Here is a 25,892-nt window from a genome sequence, read left to right as displayed (position 1 = left end):
AGTTATCGGCACGGATATTGAGCTCTCGGTGGAAGAGTGGGGATCGCTTTGCGCACTGTACACATAAGTAAGGCAATAAACCAATAAATCGCTTCTGCGCAGGTGAAGGTCATAGTCATAATAGCCCAATATCCGTGCCGATAACTATATGGTGGTATATTTTTGCATGCCAGTCTGGCAACTAAACTGCTATTTTCTTCTAGTGTCAACTGTCAGTTCGGGTAAAGTGGAGCGTGTGGTCGTGTTTTTGTTTTACGAAATACGATCGTTCTTATAACGATGTCGTAAAATGTTTAAATGTACGATTTTATTTGTAGAAAGGATAACGAACTCGAGTTACGTTCTTGGTGACAGTGTGTTGCTGAAATGATGTGATAATTTGGTTTTCATAAGAAATAGGTAAGCAATTAAATCACCAGATTCCGTTAATCCGGCTACCCAATATTTAAGTTAATAAATACATTTGTACAGTGTACATCCTGTAGGATCTAAAGAACACTGCAATCAACTGCATACAATTTTTTAAGGTGAATCCGTTCATAAAATTGTGTGCCTTTGGATTTAAATTTTCAAACAATGAATTCAACATTTTTAACGTGTTTTATTAACTTCTTTTAAGTAGATTGAATGAAGTCATAGAATATTATAACATAAAATATAAATATGAATTTCTATTTTATAGTATTATGAATATATGAATATTATATTATACAATAGAAATCAATGGTACACACTAATGGTCATACTTAGTTATCCTACAATTCTAATTGGAATTATTTAACTAAATATAGACTTTATTCGTTTTGATGCCTTTATTAGTTGTAAGTTTCTTTTTTTATGTTATTTTTAAATAAACTACAGTTTAGTTTTAACAGTAAATAAATGGTCTAATATTCTAAGCCCAAGAAAAATATTTCTAAAATTATCTTTTATAAGACCTATTTACGTGTTTTAAGAATTAGTCCTATACTTCAATATAAAAAAATTGCTTATGAAGTCACCCATTTAATTTATGACATTTAGTTTTCAGAAAGGCAGTAGTACCTACTTGTAAAATATAAATTTGTAAAGACATGAGAGAATTACAATGTTACCAATAATAAATAAATGTTCTTCATTGTTTACAGTGAACATCATGGCCAAGTACTATGTTTCAGTACTGCTAGTGCGGATAGTGCTGCCTGTCTCTCTCCTGCTTTGTAAGTATAAATCACACAAAACAAATATTAACTGTATTGTTAATAATAATATTTCATATGAATAGGTCACAGTTATCTGTCTGCAACTATACACTCATGTAAAACAAAGCTATTCATGTTGTCATTATTATGTATCATGATATCGTCATGTCGTTTTTATTTTTAACTGACTTACCCAAGGAGGATGTTCTCAATTCAGATGAAAAAAAACATAAATATTTTTTTTCCTCAAAATTGTTACTCTTACAGTTACAGGTATTTTTTTCCTTTGAGGTAATGCACTGAGTATTCCTATGTTTATTTTTTTTAAAGTGCCATGTATACTTAAGAAACAAAGCTAATTAATTGTTCTCAAGGTGATTTAAAATATGTGTGTTAAATAAAGCTATAAAATATTTTACAATGAATGTGTGAATAGGTATATTTTGCCTATTCACACATTCATTTCTAAGGGCTGTTCCAAAATTTTGCCTTCTAACTTCTAGTCCAAATTATTATTGAAATATGAGTAAAGAATTCTAACAAAACAAAAGCATAATTTTGTTATTATCCTGTAGCTGTGCCCCCATCAGAGAAACTTGTAATGTAATTATAGTGTGTTAGTAACCTTTATATTTGTAGATAAAGATCATCTAGTATTTTTATTCCTTTTTTTTCAAAAAGCAACATTCTAAAATTCTATGACACATGTGACGCAATGCTCCGGAACCGGCCGGCGCGCGTGGCGGCTCCGCGTGTATCACCGCGCCTTTAAAATTATGTATTTTATTCTCATCAGTTCTGCATTAGCACTGCCGAAATAAATCTTACGTCACTGTTGCGCTCGATATAAGAAGTTAAAAGTTTTTATAACTGCCACGGAAACGTCGGCTCATAAACATTCCTTGACGTCTAAATGATTGGGAATATTCATCAACTTGCTTTGATAATAATATTGCTAATTTAAAGGGAAGCCCTCGTGACTGATGTATCCTTTCTTCCGAATTTGTTCTGATGGTACGCATCGTCGCATTGCGGGAAGGAGTAACGTCCTCATATCCTCCCTCTCTGGGCGCGCCGGCTAGTTCTGGGTGCGTCCTCACGATTCGTACTCTGACCCGTTGACCGACTTGCCGTGGCCTTGCCAATGGACCCTTTAATTGATATGCTACAATATTTACATGAGATTTGTATCACGCAAAACCGAGGATTTAGTAAAGGCAGTCCTATGTTCACGCTTCGGTGATTTGTCCTCATTTGGGTTTCTTGAACTGTGCTAAAAACACCTAGGTGTATACGTTTTTGTGTCATTATTATTATGCAGGTATGAGTCCAAAAGAATCGAAGTGATTTGTAGTATAGGATTAGATGCATAAAAACAGAAACCTGAAATATTTTGGACTACTTAAAACTACAACGTAAATCAGCAATACATTTTGCCCCTTGGCTTTTATTATTCATAATTGTTTTATACTTTAACATTTTATTTGGAGTACGCACGTAAAAGTCATGTGTCCATGAAAATGTGTAAAAGCAAATGCGTGCCATAGTCGTAAAGGACACAAAGTCCTGACCCTAATTCCCTCATGGCCTATAAATCCGCCAATGTCGAGCATTACCTGCTCGACCCTCTGTTTGCACCTCCACCTATTATTTATCATATTTGCACGCACGAAACACGCACATTTCCTGGAAATAATGTGATTTTGTCATTATGTTAAGTAGGTAAAGGTACAATTTAAAACACATAAATCGTAAAGGAGTTAAAGGTTACTTGGTTTAACATGTTTTGTGTTATTGCGCAAGGGCAGCATTGCTCTAATTATCGCCCGCAGAGTTCGGACACCGAACGTGCTACATTTAAGTACATATGTTGGTTGCAATTCGTAATTGATTACCATCAAATTCATTACACTGATTTCTATTTGTCCCAGAATACATTTTCGCTACATCATTGTAGACATGGCTAATGTAGTAAATAAAGAGCAAAAGCAAGGCAAAAAACCGGTCATGCGCTACTGCATTTGTGCCAAAGATAAGCCAGGAACAGCATTGATAAAGTGTAACCTGTGTAACTAAACTAAATAGTAATATGAGAGTACACATGAACATAGTAAGCGAGTAATGTACAGCGTACACATAGGAGGATGTCGTGAGCCGAGCCAGCAATGTTTGCACAGCTAATGGGCCACACCCGCCTTCACAAAATTCTATTAATTAAACCTCTCTACCCTTTGTGAGCCGAATTTTTTCCTCGGTGTACCTTTGTAAAAGTAAAGAAGACGAGACGTGATAACCTGCCGTTATCGTAAACGACATGGTTATCAGTTACCATAAAGTATTGTTTATAGATCATTTCGTCTTTCATGTGGTAGATCCACATGCTTCCGTAATTTCCGTTGTTGATAACCTATTTTGGCGTATAAAACTAAGAAGTGTTAGCATTTAGTGTTAACAAGTGTGGCCCACCTATAACCTGCTAGACACGCGAGCCTGTTTATCATTGACCTTTGTCAGCATATGAATCATTGGCCTGTTACTCAGTACATTTTAGAAGTGAATGAATGCGAATTTAGCGTTTCTTGTAAACCACAATTTTTTTTTTTCGTTATTTGTATGCAGAGTTTCGATGCAAAAGCGTACCGTGCTTTTGAGAGTATTTACAGTACACGCCCTGATGGATAATCGCGACATCGCACGCACGACACGACAGTCACCTGCCCTGTCATATCCACCATCCAGTCTTTTAATTACACATGATACAAGCTACCTCGTACAGCACTTAACCATATTAAAAACAAAATCTAATTCCATGAAACAACAGGACCTAGCATTTACAGCATATTATTTAAATTGGGCGGTGGCTTCTTTTAATCAACGGAAACACTAATTAACAACTTACTATAAATCTGTTCTGATAGACTTTAATTAGCTCAAATGGAGCGGTTATGACTTCACAAATGGTAAATTTGGTTGAACTGGGACCGTGATATGGTAACGAAAATATTTCAATATTATGTATCTATATATATACTAATATATAAAGCTGAAGAGTTTGTTTGTTTGTTTGTTTGAACGCGCTAATCTCAGGAACTACTGGTCCAATTTGAAAATTTCTTTTAGTGTTAGATAGCCCATTTATCGAGGAAGGCTATAGGCTATGCTATAGGCTTTTTATCCCGGTACGGGAAGTAGTTCCCACGGGATGCGGGTGAAACCGCTGGCAGAAGCTAGTTTCTGGATAAGATTCCTTACGTTAATTAAATTAGCAGTAATATTTTCTCTCAGAACTTCCTGCATGTCTGTAGTTGTTGCAGTTTTATTCGATATTCGATCCACTGACCTTCATTTGTTAGATGCGAATCATAGAACATAAGGAATGACCAGGTTTCGTACTGAATAATTCATTAATATAATAATAATAATAATAAGCCCCGCAGGGCATCTGAGGCGGATGACGGGGAGTAGCGACCCCGCGGGGCTATATATCCGAGTGCTCCAGGGAGAGTATACTGTCCCCCACCTCCGGCTTGCCGGAGTGAAGCATGACGGGGGATAGGTCTCCCGCCTCTTGGCTTGCCTTCATCGGCCGGTCAGAGTGGAGTCGCTAGAGCAAGGTTAGTCCTGCTCGGAGGGTAGGTGCCTCGTGGTAAGTGGCGAGTGGGCCGGTGATGCTGGACCCACAGGGAGCGCGTGATCTGCGTTTAAAGTCCGCCGAGGTATCCTCACCCTTCTCAGCCGCTCATGTCCCTGTTGCCCTCTTGTTGCTTTTCAGTGACTGATTCCCGGGGGCCCAGTAAGTGAGTTGGCGAGTCTCCACCTGCCATTTTAACATGTATTTAATACATTGTCATCGGCAGGTGCCATAGTTCCCGTAGTTTCCCCATTCCTAGTCCATTAGCATCCCATCACAATAGCCTAAGTAGTTTTCATCCATAGTTAGCAATAGTTTAGCACAGAACCGGGGATTGTCCTTGGGTACATTTCTATAGTGTATACAGGGATAATCGTCGGTTTTGTGTTACCATTTCATTAAAGTTGTCTCAAAAGGGCTTCAGCGTGTTGGCTTCGGCCCCACGTTCGCCTTCCAAAAATCCGGGACTCTGTAGTCCCGTGGTCGGTTAGAGACATACAAATAATAATAATAATAAGCCCCGCAGGGCATCTGAGGCGGATGACGGGGAGTAGCGACCCCGCGGGGCTATATATCCGAGTGCTCCAGGGAGAGTATACTGTCCCCCATCTCCGGCCTGCCGGAGTGAAGCATGACGGGGGATAGGTCTCCCGCCTCTTGGCTTGCCTTCATCGGCCGGTCAGAGTGGAGTCGCTAGAGCAAGGTTAGTCCTGCTCGGAGGGTAGGTGCCTCGTGGTAAGTGGCGAGTGGGCCGGTGATGCTGGACCCACAGGGAGCGCGTGATCTGCGTTTAAAGTCCGCCGAGGTATCCTCACCCTTCTCAGCCGCTCATGTCCCTGTTGCCCTCTTGTTGCTTTTCAGTGACTGATTCCCGGGGGCCCAGTAAGTGAGTTGGCGAGTCTCCACCTGCCATTTTAACATGTATTTAATACATTGTCATCGGCAGGTGCCATAGTTCCCGTAGTTTCCCCATTCCTAGTCCATTAGCATCCCATCACAATAGCCTAAGTAGTTTTCATCCATAGTTAGCAATAGTTTAGCACAGAACCGGGGATTGTCCTTGGGTACATTTCTATAGTGTATACAGGGATAATCGTCGGTTTTGTGTCACCATTTCATTAAAGTTGTCTCAAAAGGGCTTCAGCGTGTTGGCTTCGGCCCCACGTTCGCCTCCCAAAAATCCGGGACTCTGTAGTCCCGAGGTCTGGAAGAGACATACATTTATAATAATAATAAGCCCCGCAGGGCATCTGAGGCGGATGACGGGGAGTAGCGACCCCGCGGGGCTATATATCCGAGTGCTCCAGGGAGAGTATACTGTCCCCCATCTCCGGCCTGCCGGAGCGAAGAATGACGGGGGATAGGTCTCCCGCCTCTTGGCTTGCCTTCATCGGCCGGTCAGAGTGGAGTCGCTAGAGCAGGGTTAGCTCGGAGGGTAGGTGCCTCGTGGTAAGTGGCGAGTGGGCCGGTGATGCTGGACCCACAGGGAGCGCGTGATCTGCGTTTAAAGTCCGCCGAGGTATCCTCACCCTTCAGCCCCTCATGTACCTGTTGCCCCCTTGTTGCAATTTAGCGACTGATTCCCGGGGGCCCAGTAAGTGAGGTGGCGAGTCTCCACCTGCCATTTTTACATGTTTTAATACATTGTCATCGGCAGGTGCCATAGTTCCCATAGTTATCCCCATTCCCAGTCCATTAGCATCCCATCACAATAGCCCAAGTAGTTTTCATCCACAGTTAGCAATAGTATAGCACAGAACCGGGAATTGTCCTTGGGTACATTTCTATAGTGTATACAGGGATAATCGTCGGTTTTGTGTCGCCATTTCATTAAAGTTGTCTCAAAAGGGCTTCAGCGTGTTGGCTTCGGCCCCACGTTCGCCTCCCAAAAATCCGGGACTCTGTAGTCCCGAGGTCTGGAAGAGACATACATTTATAATAATAATAACTGTATCACCTAAACCCCTGATCACGCTTGGCTAAGGCCCGTGTGACCAGATTCTTCTACCCCCACCAGGGAGAATAAAAAATATAACAAGAAATAATAATAATGTCGGGACACCTTTTTCACACACGGTCGGTTAACCCCATGGTAAGTTATTTATTAACTTGTGTTATGGGTGCTAACACAACTGATAAACTACATATAGCTACATATATACATATTTATAAATACATATTGTAACACCCAGACCATATGGTCTTCCCATCAATTTGATACCTTCACGTTTTATATTTACTGTTTCCTCTATCGTTGGTACTTAGTCCTGTATCGTTGCATAAAATATAGATTGGCACTAATTAGATCATTGTCCTATTTATAAACATTAAATTGAAATAAACAGGATTGTCGTAAATTTTGTATAACTTTAGTAGGTAGATGATGTCATTTGAGGTTATCGTTCACACAGCAATGTTGCATACTTCGAACAGAAATCATAGTATTTTGTTTTTGTATGTAAAACTGGCAGCATACTTTTACGAGGTAACGTTTACGCATTGCGTTAGTGTAAAATGTAGTAGAGGTCTACCTTTGCTTATTAAGCGGTGTTAGTAGTCGCGTTGAGCAATATATTCGGCGCTCGACGTAGGTACAACATGGCCATATCGGAACGTCTGATTCACAAGGTCATGCCACAGTTCAACTGGTTAACGGGCGAGTGCCAACCTACATTAACAGTGATCTCATCAACACAATCATTTTAACGTAGTTTTTGGTAATTATATGATGCGAAATTAAAACAAAGAACAATGTCAGGTTTCGGCCCACCCAGTGGCGGATTAAGAGTATCCGAGGCCCTAAGCACAGAGCCTGTGTAGACCCTCTATCAGTGGCGGATTTACCAATAGGCCAAGTAGGCCAGTGCCTAGGGCGGCAGATTTAGAGGGGCGGCAAATTTAACTTTTTTTATTTACAGATTTTTTTTATAATTATACGATTACACAATCCATATATAAATAAACGATTAATAAACGCACTGTTATATATACTTAGGTATTATGTGATCATGAATTTAAAAATATTCCAATAGCATTTCAATAAAAATAAAATAAAAACTCGTAACACAGGATCTTCCTGTGTTATCTGCACGATCAGGATGGCACGGGCAGAAGGAACAAGTCACTGAGGGTGCCATTCTAATCTGCAAAGCCTAGGTTCACTACCTATTACTGCACGCTATTCAAATTTTAAACAAAACTACAACAGTGCATGCGCAAGACGTCGAGGCGGCACTGTCACCCCTCTCCTTCTTGTTTATTTTTGATTACTTAATTTAATTCCTCAAAGTTATACAAAAACATCCGCTCGCTTCGCTCGCGATTTTTTCATAATTTCTTGTTTATTAATTTCTTGCGCTCTTAGAGTCCTCAATCTAATAAAAAGTTAAAGCTCTGAAGTAGCAAAAACAACTGACGCTCTACGCTGATGATTTCTATAGTGTTGAAGAGTTGGAGGACTTTTGTGTCCCAAACCTCAAAAAATTTCACGCTCGCTGCGCTCGCAGCTTTTTCACTGTACACTGGTTTTTTTTCAAACTTGTTTGAGTATTTTTGTGTTCCAAGACTCAAAAATTTCACCTTTTTTCTAATTTCTTTATCATTGCGTATCATTGCGTCCCAAAAATCAAAAATTTCGCGCTCGCTACGCTCGCGGCTTCTTCTCTTTACAGTAGTTTTTTTCACACTTGTTTGGGTACTTTTGTGTCCCAAAACTAAAAAATTTCGCGCTCGCTTGCTAGCGCTTTATAAGTTTGCAGTGATCTGACTCCGGTTTCTTTATGTTAAACCTAGCAAAAAGCACCATGAATGAATTCTACTCGATTTTTAAGTACTTCAATTACAAATTTTTTGTCGTTTTTTTGGGGGGTGCTCAATAGGTAGTCCGCCCCGGGTGCCACCCGATGTTACGCCGCCACTGATCATAGGACCCGAACGAATGAACCGATTTCAATATAGTTTTTTTGTTGTATTACGGGTGTTTTACGGGCGAGTGTTCTTAGACATGTTTGATGAAAATCAATTGAGCCGTTTAAAAGTTACAGAGGTTTTACGCTTTAAAGTCGCTGTCAAATAAACTTGTTAGGTCAACATTAAACTCTTCAGTATATAGCGGGTTGCAAAAATAATCTAGTAACTGACAGAAATATCATTAAGTTCACAATCATTAGGGGCGGCAAAAATTGAATGGCTTACTAGCGGCAAATTTGTAAATCCGCCACTGCCCTCTATTACTTAAATGGAAATGGAAGGTAGAAGAAATTGACCGAGCGAAGCGAGCGCGATGCCTATGTGGTTACAAAGGCGCGAGCGAAGCGAGCGCGAAATTTTAATTATTTTTAAGATTCAGTACCAAAATTACGTACAATGTAGCCCAAACGTACTTAACTTTTTATTTGTTGACAAATGTAAAAACGAGGACATATCGTTTCTGAATACGCGAGCGAAGCGAGCGGGAAATTTTGATTATTTTTTAAGACTCAGAATCAAAATTACGTAAAAGGGCTACATTTCAAACCTTCATTCTTTTCTGTTGGACAAGTAAGATGGATGTATACGTAAAATCGATAACAACGTCGCGAGGCAAAGCTTCGCGGACCACTTGGAATACCTCCAGGGACCAATGGTCCTCGGACCACCGGTTAAGAACCACTGATCTAAAGCATCCAAAATTTTCGGATATGATTGTTATATTGCACTCGTAGTTACAGCGTGAGCTTCCCAACGAGTGTCCGATAGCGACTTCAGAACGCTATCATTGGCTATTAATTCTTTTAAAACTGCCCAACGATGAGTAGAAGCCGAAAAAAAAATGTATAACAACTGCCCAATTGAAAAAAATTCACTGCGATCGTACAACAATCAACAGCACTGCGACCAATCATGTTTAGAGGCGGGGGTGTATGAAAGGTTCCTCCCGAACTGCTCGCGCCTTGTGATTTCGGACATATTGTGGATGAATCTCGATAAAATGTAGGTATAAAATGAAACGCCAGCAGAGGATGGAGGCCCCTGGAGAACAGGGGCCCCAAGCACGTGCTTGTAGTGCTTATACGTTAATCCGCCACTGGGCCCACCCAATCAACTTTTAAAACTAAATTCTCACGGACACAAAGTTCTTTACTACAAAAATTTAAATAAAAAATACTAATTTATTTATTATTATTTATTTATTTATTTATTTATAGTTAATTAAAACGGTGCAACACCAATTACAATAATTAACATGGAAACATTAAATCAAAACAAAACAAAAGTAAAAACATATTATAGTCGACAGCATTTCAATGATTATCTAACTAACAAGGAACAGTGGACGCTCTTGCATACTTTCTCTCACAGAACCCCAAACACACACGCTTCACTTTACTCCACTCATCCACAAACACATCAAATTCAGGGTTGGCAGTCAGAAGGGCGTTGAGCGTCTTAAGAGTACGACATATAGGAGATTCAGCTCTGGCGACTGTTTTGCATGTCGGTGGGGCGAAGAGATTGTGCCTGCAGCTCTGACGGCGACCGATGTATTTGTCGGGGGTGAATATGCGGCAGAAAAGGCTGTGGAGCTCTGGGCAGTCGATTTGGCCCCGTAAGGTTTTACAAGCTACCATGAGCTGATCAAAGCCTCGTCTTACCTCCAAGGAGTTAAAGCCTAACATCCCTAGCAGATAGTTAGTTGGGTACATGAAGGGAAAAAAGTTGTGTAACCTTTTGAAAAAGTACCTCAAAAAGGTTTTTTGCACCTTTTCAATCATGAGTGTTTGAGTAGCGGTGTAGGGGTGCCAGACACAGGCACTTGACTCAAGCTTGCTTCGAACCAGAGTGGTATAGAGTAATCGGATGACATTGGGACTGCAAAAGTCGCGAGCATTGCGCAAAACAAAGCCCAGGCGCCTGAAGGATTCCTTCGCGAGGGAAGAAATGTGGTCTTTAAATGTCAAACATCTATCGAAAGTCACGCCCAGATCCTTTACGTTGGTGACTCGAGATAATACTTCACCACCCAATCTGTAATTGTAATGGATCGGTCGCAACCCTCTGCCGTATGTCATGACGTGGCACTTACCAATATTAAAAGGTAGGTTGTTTACCATGCTCCACACATAAACAGCGTCAATATCCCTCTGTAGAAGTTTGCAATCCTCGTCCGTTCTGATTTGAGCAACCAATTTTAGGTCATCGGCGTATAACAGGCATTTGGCAAACTTAACTCTTGTGGTCAAGTCATTAATCATGATTAAGAAAAGAAGCGGCCCCAGTATGGATCCCTGACTCACGCCCGAGCGGGTGGTGTAAGGCTTAGACTCAAAGCAACCGTGTCTGACAAACTGCTTGCGATCGCGCAGGTAGCCGGAGAAGAACTTGACGAATTCGACCGAGAAGCCTATGGCTTCCAGCTTTGTCAAAAGCACATCGTTGTCAACTCTGTCGAAAGCTTTTCGGAAATCAAAGTATAGAACATCGACTTGCCTCCTGTTGTCCAGGCTACTCGATATGTAGTCTACATGAACCAGTAAATTTGAATTGACGGAGCGACCCGGTCTAAAACCATGTTGGGCATCAGACAGAAGTATATTTACGTGTTTGTAAATATAAGAGTGGAGAATATGCTCGAAGACCTTGGCGATGGTTGGGAGGATAGCAATTGGTCTGTGCTCCTCTACTGATGTTTTGTCAGAGGTTTTAGGGATGGGAGTGACTCGCGAAGTTTTCCATTGCTCAGGGTATACGCCGGACTGGAGGGCTAAGTTAAAAATATGACATAGAGGAGCTGCCAGGGTATCGTTACATCCCTTAAGGACATAGGGTGGAATGTTGTCTGGGCCAATCGAGCTACAGGGTTTAAGCTTGGCAATACCCTTTACTACGTCAGGTGGGGTTATGCAGGGGAGGGGAATATTATTACTCACACCACTGAGATTGGAGAACTTTGGGTCTAATTTAGGTGCATCAGGCTGAAACACGCTGGCGAAATACTCAGCAAATGCCTCGGCCGCTTTAACGCCCGAACAAGTCTCACCCTTGTGGATGACGTTTGGCTCGAAACCACCCTTAGTTCTCAGGCTAGAAAAGTGCTGCCAAAAATGTCGTGGATTTTTGCGTATACTATTTTCAACGCTGATGCAGTGCAACCTATAGGCGTCCTGAGTCCTCTCTTTTAAGTTCGACCGTAGTTTACTGAACTCTGCATATGTAACTTCACATCGCGAGAGCTTCCAACTATTATGGAGTTTAGTTTTTCGCTGAGTGTCGTTCACAATATCCCGCGTAAACCATACCGGATACCTTCTATTATTATCAGCGTTCATTCTCTTCTTCTTTGGAATTGAAGAATCAAAGACAAATTTAAAATAATATGATATTTTTTTTTTGGAAAAGTTCTAGATAACAATTAAATATTTTATAAGAATAACTTCTTATAAAAGTTCTAGATATCAATTAAATATTTTATAAGAATAACTTCTTATAAAATATTTAATTGTTATCTAGAACTTTTCCAAAAAAAAAATATCATATTATTTTGTTTATCGAGTTCACGTTTTTCGTTTTAATAATTTGGAATAATTTGGTTTTGAGAAGTTCAATGCAAAAGTGGAAAACATAGAAAAGCTTCTAACATTAAACTACACAAAAAACTGTAAGAATTTTCACTGTACATGAAATATTTTTATTGAGCCTAAGTTACTATGGACGTCTGACATTGTTCTTTGATAGCTTTTATTCAGTAAGTAATAAATAAGTATTTATTAAAAATTAATACACAGAAGAGTTTTTACTAACATTAAAAAATAAAAAATATTTTACAAAAGAACTACTTCAATAATAATAATCGCTACTTCTCCCAAGTCTGAAAAATGTAGGGTAAATACGCCAAATGTCGGCCCCCTTAGCGATTTTCTGATTGCGGTTCGCTATAGCACCGTCAGTTTCCAACGAAAGATAGTTTCTGATGCGGTTTTGGATAGTTTGATTAATCTATGTCATGTTTATAGGCATAAGATTGATATTTCTACGAAAAGAAAAAAGTAATAAGGCTTAGATGCGTCGAGAACAGAAAAACCCTAAAGTCGGCCATTCACGGCCCAAGGTCGGTCGCGTTTTTTCCAAATGTCGGCCGGGTATAGGCTGTTTTAAATTAAGGCAGTGACAAATATTATTAACATGATTTATTTTAGCAGAATTATAATATAATACTAAGTATACATTTGTAATTGTATTTGTTTAATTTATAGTAAAATATTTTTTTGTTTCCCCTAAACAAAAAAAGTCGTATTCACGACCAACCATTTATATTTTTTAAGCTAATAAGAACGGTTTAATAGATAGCAAGTATCAAACTATAAAGCTACCATAAACATGCCTACAATACTGTCAACTCCTACATTAAACTTAACTCCTATACGATATCATGAATTATAATAAATAAATTATTTCATTTTGAGAAAATGAAAAAATATAAAAGTATTTTTTCATCAGCCTGTATAGTGGCGCTTGAGTTCGAGGCTGGTCGACATTACGATTATTTACGATTCTAATGTCGGCCCCTATTTCTTGTACCTTATGTCTCGAGATTCAACTAATATCACCCCGGCCGTTATTTGGCTATTAAACGTAAAATAGGTCTATTTGCCTATAAGCTTTGCAAATTCTCTTGTTAAGCCAACGGAATTAGTATAATAGGAATTTATAAAATAGACTGCATTTGCTTTAAGTCGGCTACGGCCGAGACTCCGGTTTTAAGTCAAAACTGTTGTCCTAATGGCGGCCTCCTATTTTTCCTTGAAAAGTATACGCAAAACGCTGAAAAAACTATCTTAAAATATAGTAAAAATAACCCATTATAGTTCGGCCATTCAGAGAATGCGTTCCTGACACGTCGCGATTGAACTGACGACGTAACTTTGCAATGGCGTTGCAGTTACGATAAAAATATTTTTGCTGGTTGTTTACCGTTTTAACAATTGAGGAGCATTAAAACAACATTATTATATCAATAATCAATGAATGTAGTTACGTCGTCAGTTCAATCGCGACGTGTCAGGAACGCATTCTCTGAATGGCCGAACTATAGTGATAATCAAGCTTAAAACAAAAATAAATAAATGTTTTATCGTTCTAATATCAATCCCCAAAATGTGAGTATTCACTTCGAGTAAGCTACTTTACGTGCGAATTTGATGTTTCAACGGCGCAATCGCTACTGACGCTCAGTATGAGAAGAGTAAGTGACAGAATCGGATAGTAACGATTTGTACGTACAGAGTATAAACCAAAGTTGCAATTCGAGGAGCAAAACTAACACTTAATTACCTTTTGAATGAATGCAAGCTGAAAATGTACAGACGGCCGAAGTTTGGGGGGAGGCCGACATTTGGCGTATTTACCCTATATGTATTAAACGGAAGACCTCATCAAAATCGGTTCAGTCAAACGTGAGATACTTGCACACAAACATACGTGCAGGTCAAACTGAGAACCTCCTCCAAAGTAAAAAGAAAACAAGCGATTTGTAAACAATCTTAGAAAACGGTGCCAAAAATTTTGCTAAATCAAAGGCATTGGTGCAAAGGCAGTGGGGACGTGAAAACTGATTTATTTTATTTTTGTGTTAAGAGCGCTATAAACAATACAAAGACACGCGAATGGAAGGAATAGCAGGTTAATAGGTAGCTGGAAATACCAACCATTAAGTAACCACCAAGTTCCCTTTCAAAATATATTCTCTAAAGCCCATTTAGTTTGTTCACAAACTATTTAAATGCTATTTTATAAATGACTTCCTCAAAGAGGAACATATTAATGTTGCAACAAATAAAGTTAAAACAAAAACAAAACAACTGCAGATTTTTATTTTTTCTTTAATTTTCTCGTTACTGACAGGGTCTTGTTTACTGATATAACATAGCAATAATAATAACAGCTATGAGATGAAATAAGTAGATAATACAATATACCTACTGATACATAATATGAATAAATAAATTAATTAATTTAAAAATAAAAAGCCTCGGAATGGTGTTCAGACACTTAGGTCTTGTTTAAACGTGCACATAATAATTGTATTTACATCTGAAATCTGAATGTTCTTCGTGTTTATATTTCCAGTTTTATTTTTAACTTGTATTTGTGTCAGCAAAACTGTGCGTACCTACTGTTGCAGAAACACAATATCGAGATGGTTTTGATGATTCAATGAACACTCATTTTGGCAGGTTTATGTGATTTCATAGGAAGAATGATACACTTATTTTTTTAACGAACTGTTAGCATTCCCATTCATTTGTGTGTAGTAAACATAGACGCATCGTTTATCTCCACGTAAACGTTATAAAACTTCGTCATCACTGTTTGAGTTATATTAAGAAACACGTTTTTCTCCCATAGCGTCACTAGCCACGACATAGTTTCCTCTACTCTACGCTATTGTTCTATGGAAACAAATGATTCTTTACATACTTACGTAGACCACGCTCCAAAATAAGCCTGATTTTTAGCCAAGATACCACCACTAATGGAATTTGCTGTGTGTGAAAACCAGTTTTATTTTTGCCAGATATACAGTGTAATTTTTATTTCTTTGTAATCTTAACAATTTAGACGTAAGTGTTTATAAAGTGCTGGCAGACTATTATCAAACAGGAGTTTCAAGTAGGAGGATTTTTAATGTTTCCTTTTTTAATGTCTAAACCGCATCTCTGGCATGACTGAAAATTAAACAATTTGTACCTACGTCTATGGTTTTGGATGTTAACGTATAATAATAACATGTATATCAAGTTCTCAAGGTAATCCTGTACACTTTGTGGGCAACGAACTGATCTCCTCATTTGGATAAACGTTTAGAATTTAAGCCGTGATAGAATTTTGTTTTGCATAGCTATTCAGAGGCTTGCTTACGGCTTCTTGATAATTTCAACGTTAGTGAATGAAAATGACATGTGATTATTAGTGAGTCTGAGGGCTTATCATTTAGGGGCTTATTAGGCTAGCCGTCAGCTCAGCGATTTTTCCTATCTTCAGTTCAGCCTAACGAAGAGCACTAACAAAGCCTTATTTGTTTTAAAGGCGCTTTCGAAAAGTGACTATGGGCTTATGTTTTAGTTGAATTATCAAAATAGGACAACAAAGATTTTTCTCAGGTGCTCTAATTTTCAACGGTTATCGCTCACAATACTTCACTAAAGCAATATTTCCACGAATATCTAGAGACATAAAATGTAGTAACGCACAAATATGTCGAATGGCTTGGGAAAGACAATGTTTACTTACTAGACATTTTTTTTTTCTCTTATAAAATCCAGCCCACATGGAATTACCATAATGTCACCACTACAGTTGGAAGCTGAACTGCCCACTGTGCTAATTCGCTACTTCGTTTAATGAATCTGTTGATACAAACACATTATGAATTATGAACTTAATATTAAGTATCACATACTTATACTTTTCTTTTTATAGCGATTTTCACAATAATAATTTAATCATTCTTCTTCCTTCATTCTTAAACTGGAATCGAAATCCGACCCCAACATGGTTGGGAAAAAGGCTCGGAGGATGAGAATGATCCTCCTTCATTCTCCAAAGCCCATACCATATTGAGCCAGTTGTTATTTTCTTTTATAGCCAATTCTGTTAAATTATGACCTAAATAACTTAAAAATGCAACTCGCAAAATAAGCAGTTGAAACTCATAGGTATTTAATCGGACATTCGTATTTGTTTGCCGTATCGATCAATAGATAAGATAAACGTAGAGTTGCAGTTGTTTATTTACTGACTGGATTTTTGGTAATCCAGTGACATCGTTTTGTGCTAAAATTATTGAAAGTAGGTCTTGTTTTCTTCACTTTTAATAATGACATTTTACATTATTAACACGGAAAACGCCATTGAACTGAATTAAGGTTTTCGTGAGTAACAGAAATTACTTGATGTCTAGAAAAAGTCCTGAAAAATATAAAGACGGACATATAAAAAAAATATAGATTTTAATGTATATTTCCGTTTTTATAAAAATGCACCACGCAAAAATGCAAATACAATCGTTACTATCAGTGCAGTGTGCATCAAAATAATTAAATTAATGTTTATTTACATTTCATAACCGTGACAATACACTTGCATGACATGCATGTCAGCTAGCATTAGAAATTCATTAGGTATTTATATGAACGTTTACAAGGTGTGCCTCAAAGCTGTCTAGTTACTTCACTAAACACATTTTTATATAGGTAATTTTATAACCACCTTGTTTGTTTTATCGTGTGCATCTTGTCAAAATTGTCTTTGCGTGGACAGACTTATGAGATGCAAAATTGTAGATGTCAAGAGGTCAGGAAACTTTCTTTTCTTCAAATTCTTACCTGTACTGCATTCATAAAAGTGCGAATACTTAAAAGAATAATAAATGCCCTGACATCTAAGCTTATACGACAAATCTTTTATAATAGTATTCTATTGACATGCTATTTTCAAAAAAACAATGGGAAATATGAAATACTAACTATTATAAACATATTTCAATTTAAATAGAATCCATAACATGGCAATTCTATTTAAATACTCCGATTATATTTTTTAATCTTTAAGGCATGAATGCATTATGCACTTTAGTAAATGGTTATAATGTGGTCAAGCTAGGACAATGCTCTCTTTAAACACTTAAGATGTTTGTTCTATTTATTGACACCTACTTATAAAGTGGTTAACATCATTTCTTACAAATAAATATTGATATTTTATCGGAAGCGATGATTGATCTTCATCCTTATAACATAACTCATGTTAGTCATCACATACGGACATTTATTGATTATACCAATCATTTTAAATCAATAATCTTTTTAACTTTTAACTTCTAGCAACCTTCACTTTGGCATTCCATGTGCTCGATAAATGAAAATATATACATAAGAAAATAATGAGCAGGTTTTTATGACAGTGGTAGAACGCGAGAAGATATAGGGCAGGGTATAAAACGAAGTGGAACAAATTCTAAATGTTACTGTGGCATTTGGGGTGGCCATAACGAACGGTTCCCAACAATATTGTGTTTTCCTTCTTTCTTTATAGGTTCCCCCCATACTTTACTCTTTAGAAACAATTCGATCATTATGGCATATGGTTAAGAATCAGCTGATCAGACACAGCAACTTAAAAATTAATAATTAGAATTGGTACTGCTTTTTACAATTGTGCAAAACTATAAAAAAACCTAGAACAAAAAATTACTAATTTTAGAACAGAATGTAGGAGTCGTAAGTACGTTAGGAATATAAGCTGTTGCAGGTGCCGATATCCCGTCAGCGTTAGTCGTAAAACTGTTTTTTGAATAAACATCCATTAGTGTTACAAACTCCAAGCACGTTCAATGTCATTACTACATTGATATGTATTCAATTTATTTGACTTACTAGGTTTTCCTGTCAATATAATGATGAGTATGGTAAACATACCAAAAATAACATAGGTGTTGGGTGAATTCCAAAATAAAAACGATTAATGACGAATGTTTGCACTTCGACATAATAAAACAATTGCAGTGGCATTCCATTGGCGAATTTGGATCAATTCTCATAATTGAGGATTATTTCCAAATAAAAAGAAAGAATATTAAAAACTTATTAAGTCCTGAATAAATGAACTTAAATTACTTTGCTGGCATCTGAAGTTGAATATTATTTTCATAAAATAATTGTAGACTTATACAAAAGTCAAGTATCAACCCTTAAAGAACTGAATACACGTTAGGAGAGCACGTGAAGGAGGTTAAAACAATTCTGGTCTGGACGTCCTATTGGCAGCCGGCGGCGCCTTGTGCCCGTGATTTATAGTGTCTGCGACTTTCCCCTTATATTGACTTTCCTTTCGTGTTACGCCATTTCATGTTTTCTTTTTTTTGTGTTTCATTTTCATCACAATCAATTTCTTAAGCGGGCTTTTCGAAATGATTTACGATTGCGCCTTCTTTCAAACCCGATGTAGTTTCTAAAATACGTGCATAATTTGATCAAACAAAAAAGTCCTAAACGAACTTCCGCTGCTCATACTTACACAGTCCTAGAGCCTAGAGAACCTTATCAATTTCCCTTTTCTTCGTCTTATAGTTATAGGGAACTGTTAGGTGAATTCTTCTTTCTTTCTCCTGCCCTGTTCCCAAATATTACTTGGGGTCGGCGCAATATGTCATTTTCTTCCATTTTCCCCTGTCACTCGTCATACTGACACTCACTCCCTTCCTATTCATATCATCTTTCAGGCAATCCATCCATCTTTTCTTAGGTCTTCCTCTTCCTCTCCATCCATCTACATTCATACTTAGCACACACTTTGTTGCATGCGTATCATCCCTCCTCATTACATGTCCATACCACGACAATCTTCTACTTCTCATCTTTTCTGTAACTGGCGCTACTTTCAGACTTCCTCTAATGTAATCATTCCTCACTTTATCCATTCTTGTAACACCACACATCCATCTCAGCATTCTCATTTCTGTTACATGCACTCTCTTCTCGTCCCTCTTTTTCAATGCCCAACACTCCGATCCATACAGGACGACAGGTCTAATGACGGATTTGTAAATTTTGCCCTTCAGTTTGAGGGGCATCCGCGGGTCACAAATAGCGCTAGTTACCTGTCGCCACTTCATCCATCCAGTATTGATCCGATGCGTAACGTCCCTGTTCACCTCACCGTCACTTTGGACGAGTGAACCAAGGTACCGGAAGTCGGAGCAAACTGGTAGGGGCATGCCGGCTAGGGTTATGGTCATGGGTCCCGAAATACCGCCAAAATCACAATGAAGGTATTCGGTTTTACTCCTGCTCACCTTTAAACCCACTGTCTCCAGTCTCAGCCGCCATGCCTCCAGTCTACTCTGGACCTCTGGCCCACTCTCTCCCACCAGAACAATGTCATCGGCGAAAAGCATACACCAGGGTGCCTCCTCCCGTATATCTGCCGTAAGCGCGTCCATTACAAGCAGGAAGAGATACGGGCTGAGGGCCGACCCCTGATGTAAGCCAACACCTACACTGAAGCTGGTGGTAGTGCCCGCTGCGGACCGGACTTCTGTACGGCATCTGCCGTACATCGCTCGGATCAACTGCACATACTTCCCTGGTATACCTTTCTCCTCAAGGGCCCACCACAAAACCTCACGAGGCACCCGGTCATATGCCTTCTCGAGGTCAACGAACACCATATGCAAGTTTTTGTGTGCACCCCTGTACTTTTCGCACAATTGGCGAATACAGAATATAGCGTCCGTTGTACTCCGACCAGGCATAAAACCGAATTGATTTCGTGCGATATCACTCTCTTCTCTCAGCCTCCTTTCAATAACTTTCTCCCACACTTTCATACTATGTGACATTAGCTTTATTCCTCTATAGTTGTTGCAATTCAACACATCACCCTTGTTCTTAAAAATGGGCACCAGGAAACTATTGCACCACTCGTCTGGTATAGTTTCCTCTTGCAACAACTTATTGAAGAATAAAGCCAGCCATTTCCATCCATCCATCTTTAATAATTTCCACACTTCCACTGGTATTCCATCTGGCCCTATCGCTTTTCCATTTTTCATTCCATTCACTGCTAATCTGACCTCATCCTCACATACATTTCTTACAAGGCCCTCGTTCACCGCTTTATGATGGAGCACACCGCTCCACTCATTTTCTTCATTCATCAGTCTTTCAAAATATTCCTTCCACCTACCTTTAATCTCCACATCATTCGAAAGGGCCGTTCCGTCTCCATTCTTTACACACCTTATCTGGCATACATCTCTTGTCATTTTCTCCCTAGATTTAACCAATCGGTAAAAGTCATTTTGACCAGCTGGGCTATCTAGGGAGTCATACATCCTCTCGTGCGCTTTTGCCCTTGAAACAGCCACAATCTTCTTTGCTTTCTTCTTACATTCATCATATTCAGCCTTTTTTCGTGCTTTTTCACTAATGTTAGGTGAATTAATTTAACAATAAACAAAAAATATAAAAAAAATATATTTAAGTAGTCGTAATATTAAAAGAATCTCTTTCTTTTTTCCAGGTATAGCACTCCGACCGTTTGGCCTCTCGGTATTATATCTACTACTGTTTTTCTTAGCACCGTTAACACCAGTACCAGATAGCCGAACATTCAAAGGTGAGTAACTGGTCTAATTTAGTGCATAGATTAGAAGATACTCAATATTCCGTATAAACAAAATTTCCCCAGTCTGCGTGGAATATGTACTTACAAAAAGTTATATCTTACACAAAGAGAACTGAAAAGTGCTTTATCAGGCTTGCGAGTATATTCCGAACGTGGTTGGCTGCATTCTTGAAAAATGATTCGCCTTAACAATAATAAAACAAACACATACTATTATATAGTATGCAAATATCGCATCTCGGTAATTAAGATAGCTTGTTAGTAAAGAGCTAATCAGTTCTTATTTTTTCTTAAAACAAGAAGTTCATATATGATAGTAGGATATACCAATTTATAACGCTGTTCTCTATTTTCTCTCTTCTGCAGGATGGAGCGGCAAGTTTTTGCTCATCAATGTAGTGCTATCATTTCTCATGCTACTAATGCATGTGGCGTGGCACACGTTACTGGCATCAGTGGGGTCTTACGGGTCTATACTCGTCCAGTACCCCATTATCAACGTCTTAGGCCACAATTTGGGTTTCGTGTCCTACTCCTCGATAGACCCACTTATGGCCGTCCACTACATGCTTCCCGAGGTAATCATTTATGAAATCCACAAGTATTAGTTTAGTAATAAATATTGGTCAAAGATCTTCATAGATTGGCTCTGTACTAATGCTTATAATTCCAATTTCAGATCATAATGACCTCAGTTTCGCTGCTAGTTTATATGGTAGTGAAAAGATTGCTTACAGGCCCGGGGGTGGCAGAAATAAAGAAAAGTGATTCTAAATATCAGGAGTATCCACTTGTAACAAGTGCTGGTACGTTTTCAAATATTCTTCTCTTACACTTTACCTACATTCAAGAATGCGTTTTCTAATTTTTTTGATCCATTATAATAACATTAAAGCTTTGAGTTCGTAAGCGGTCAGTGTCTAATCAATTTAGACTAATTGAGCACGTGAAGGTGAAGTGTGAAATACCTTGGGTTTTAAAGCCATTTTGTTTTTTTTAGGGAAATATTTGTGTTTGATCCTGATAATGGTTTCGGGGATAATGCGTCCGAGCATCACCTCTGGGATATACTACCTGGTGTTTATGGGATCAGCTACAGCGTGGGCCCTGGGCCGGCCGCTCAGTCGCGGCTTCGCAGTCGTGTGCCGCTGCGTCATGGCCATCATGGCTGTCCACGTCACTGTTCTACTGATATATCAGTACTCCTATTTAACAACCCTATACACACCAGATAAGGAGTTTGCCAGGTAAGAGCAATGTTCATTGCCCAGATAAATAAGTCAAGGCTATGTCAAACACCAAAAAACATTTTTATGTATGAACATGTTTGGTTATTAATAAATGTAAATTATTACAGGTACTTCGGACTGACAAAATTGGTAATAATCAACGATACAAATCCATCACTTTTCACATATGAAGTGACGGATGACCACATGTGGGGTACGTTAGTGAGCCCTTTTGTCATTCTGGTCACTTATTTCATTCTGGCGATTGAGACACGACAACTTTTCAAACCAAAGGTATGTGTTTAAACGCTGAACAAATATGCTGTTGATACTTCTGATTGTGGTTTAATAACAAATAACTTTATCTTGACTAACCGAAAAGTCAGCTGAATGCTCATTATTGATAACATAATATTCATGGTTGTTGGTTAATTAGTAACAATGCAATACGTTTTTAACGAAAGATCTGTGCTAAAATACTAGAGGTTTAAGCTTATCGCAACCAAAGAATGCAGGTTCGTCTTATCTGAGTACCTATGTGACTCAGGAATATGTAGTTGTTAGTAGAAAGCGTGTAAATAAATGTTTTGTAACCCATTAAATTCGTACGGTTTCCGAACAGAATGATAATAAAACTTCCATACTAATAATAGCCCTGAAATGACATAGATAATATCTACGCTTTCGATTTTATATCATACAGTAAATCGACTCAGCATCAGCTAAAAGAGTCGTTTGATTTCATCACGTAACTGGGTGGCTTTGGTCGGCGACTGACGAGCTTATTTTCATTCTATTGACAATCATAAAATAGAAGTTTCGCATTAAATTGTCCCTCAAGATCAGGAAACAGAAATATTATTCGAATAGTTGCCAGAAATTTGTAATTATGTTAGACCTATATAACAGTTAGAAAATAATATTTCTTGTGCCATCAAATTGGAAACATAGGCGAAAAGAAAGAGTGCCCTATCCGGCTTGGAAGAGGGCAAGGTGAACGGTTCTCTGGTGCGCGGCATATCCTTCCACCGCGGCAGTCGGAGAGCCGCCAGGGACAAGTGGAAGAATGCCACTAAAAAAGTTCGAGTAAGCGCGAACAAACACCGTCTCCATTGTATTATATTAATGCACATCTTTAGTTAGTCTTTGTCTTTCTTACATAGATTCTGAATACAAGTGCATATCTATTCTTTCCAAACGGTGCACAAAGCCGCGGTTATTTCAAAAATAATTAATTACATCAGTTGGCATCACTTGTATTTAGGTTCAGAAACTCGTGTTTGTTTGAAAGTTATTGCGCGTTACTTGTGAATACATTGTTTTATTGTTAGTTAGTATCACTTCGGTAGAGCACGTAGAACTCACAACTGTTCAACAAGCTTCACTTCTTGTTTGTTTAATACTTCATAACTGCATGGTACATTCTTGTAGATAGTTTGTAAATAAATACTCACGTAAAAGTTATTTTCACACAACCACTGAGGACAAGGCATGGGCGCTTCTGCTGTACACCGGACTGGACTAAATTTTGGTTGTTTTGGCTCTTCAAAAATACATTATGTTTTGGAAATTTTGTTTTTGCAACCAGCTTTCATTCTTTTATAGGTTGCAATTTCGTACATAAATTCAAAAGCACTCAGCGGTGAAGCCAGGGAGACCGACCCTGTAGGTACCCTCTTATGTTTTATTTCTGTATTGTGTTTGTGGGAATGATAGTCCAAGCCAAGAAATTATTTGAATAGCTAAGCCAAATCGAATCTTTTGATGTCTTTTCTACAAGTACCTAATAATACATATTTCAGACTTATATTCTTGAACATATTTTTTGGTTTGGACACAATGAAAGACCTCGTTATAACAGGAAACTTCTTAGAGTCGACAAACATCAAAACAAATTAAACAATTTGCTCTTGGCAGCGTTTTCACACCTGACGATTTTCCGTGCAGTTTTTCCACAGAAAAACTTGTAGGGGGAAGTCCCCCAGTGGCGGACACCTAAGGTTATTTATAAATAAAACAAAAAATTGTTTAAGAAATGTTGATTAAATTATGATTTATATAAGATGACAAAGTTAGAAATCAAATTAAATTATCAAAAATGCAACCTCTGCTCCAAAATAGTTAATACTATCAATCAAACTTTGGTAACAAAAAACGTAATTTTAAAAAGTGGCACCTAGTACCGGACGGCTATTTGTACCACACCGGAAATTTCAAAATAAGCAGCATCGATCGCACATTTAGCCATTTTCACACTCTAGAATGTCTTCACATGCTCTCTCCAGTCTTCTAAGCAAACTACGAAAATTGTCTCACTTCTTTTGACATAACCTCATCTAGCTAGCTAGCCTAGCAGTTTGAAAGCTCTGTGGCTCCCAGGATCCGTTCTTTTATCTTCTTTCTCTATAATCCAAAACAAAATTAAGTAATTAGAATGAATGACGTAAATTCTCACAAGAAATATTCATGAGTTTACTGTCCGGCGCTTAGGGACGACTTAGTGTCCGGCGTTAAGGGACAGACATTTTCGTTCATTAGGTGGTACCTACTAAAATTGTTTAAAAGATCTAATAATATTCTACCATTTTACGGATAACAATCAATTACTACTTTTATCTTTGAATACCACTCAAATGTAAATGCATACAGTGGCGGCCTAGGGCCGCCACTGTATGCGGTAGGTAGGGTGTGCGAACTGTGCCCTCGCACAGGGCCTCGCGCTTGGGGGGGCCTCGCGCTACAACCCACAACTGGCTCTCGATCCAGTCACGGTTTTTTTGTATTTTTGCTTAATTCCGAGTTTAATTTGAGAGTCCTTATGTGCGGGACAATACGAATCGTAAAATAATTACGCGAGTGCGGAACAATATGTGTCGTGAATAATTATACGATCGAAGTGATTATGTTTCAATATTTATATCTTAATGTTTTAATGTTTGTTGTTTGATAGTCTAATAACATTTGTAAGATACTTTAAAATTGTAAAATGACTAGGTTAAATTCACTTTATAAAGTAGACTAGGGCCCAGACCGCACGCCAAAACGCGTGGGCCAATAAGAAGCAAGTGTCGAAACAAGAAATTTGTAAATATTTTCTTATTGGTCTAATTTAACGCGCTCTGATTGGTCGTCCAATCAGAGCTTTAGAAATAGTTTGCCCAAAATTGTATAAAATGAGAGCCATTGTAAGCCGCTCAAGCAGTCGGCAGGCAACATTTAAAGAATAAACAGAACTGAAGAAAGCGACCGAGCAGTGTTTTACTTCACCAATCCAGTACAGCAAATGTATCCAGTACATTAGTGGTCCTTCGAGCCGGATTGTGAAGAAACTCGTCTCGTCGAAGTCAAGCTCGTCAGCTGCAAGATGCCAGTCACACGCTCCGAGGGGAGGGGCCGCAAGCCGTCGAACACGCAGCCAGCACCGTCGTCGCCCGCAGAAACTACAGAAACTTCAGCGACCGGTACCAGCACGGAAGCCACCACGACACAGACGGGGACAACTGCCACGGAGGACTCCGAAGAAACGACAGCCTCTGGGACGACCGACCCTACCACTGTGACCTCCGCCGCCAGCGTCTCGACCGCCGCCGCCGCCACAGCAGCCGCCGCCGTGCCTCCCGCACCGGCTGCCACCGCCCCCCCCGCCGCGGCCGCCAAGCTGCCCTCCGTCGCGACTACGCTCACCGC

The 25,892-nt window shown here is 38.8% G+C and overlaps 1 protein-coding gene across 3 annotated transcripts in view; it reads left to right on the top strand.

Annotated features, from left to right (window-relative positions):
* Window positions 1-207: 207 nt before the first annotated feature.
* The window catches only part of LOC124645525 (piezo-type mechanosensitive ion channel component), a 69,316-nt gene continuing 43,631 nt past the window's right edge, over window positions 208-25,892 (top strand). For all 3 annotated transcript variants that reach the window (XM_047185348.1, XM_047185340.1, XM_047185332.1), the window contains exons 1-8: window positions 208-399; window positions 1,128-1,199; window positions 20,872-20,967; window positions 21,343-21,554; window positions 21,656-21,782; window positions 21,977-22,223; window positions 22,334-22,499; window positions 23,811-23,870. In XM_047185348.1, coding sequence (XP_047041304.1) covers window positions 1,136-1,199; window positions 20,872-20,967; window positions 21,343-21,554; window positions 21,656-21,782; window positions 21,977-22,223; window positions 22,334-22,499; window positions 23,811-23,870 — 972 coding nt within the window. In that variant the 5' untranslated portion in view covers window positions 208-399; window positions 1,128-1,135. The remainder of the gene's footprint in view (window positions 400-1,127; window positions 1,200-20,871; window positions 20,968-21,342; window positions 21,555-21,655; window positions 21,783-21,976; window positions 22,224-22,333; window positions 22,500-23,810; window positions 23,871-25,892) is intronic.

Source organism: Helicoverpa zea, chromosome 3 (assembly GCF_022581195.2).
Source record: "Helicoverpa zea isolate HzStark_Cry1AcR chromosome 3, ilHelZeax1.1, whole genome shotgun sequence".
In the NCBI taxonomy this organism is placed as follows: Eukaryota; Metazoa; Arthropoda; class Insecta; order Lepidoptera; family Noctuidae; genus Helicoverpa; species Helicoverpa zea.
This window is presented reverse-complemented; position numbering and strand designations above follow the sequence as displayed.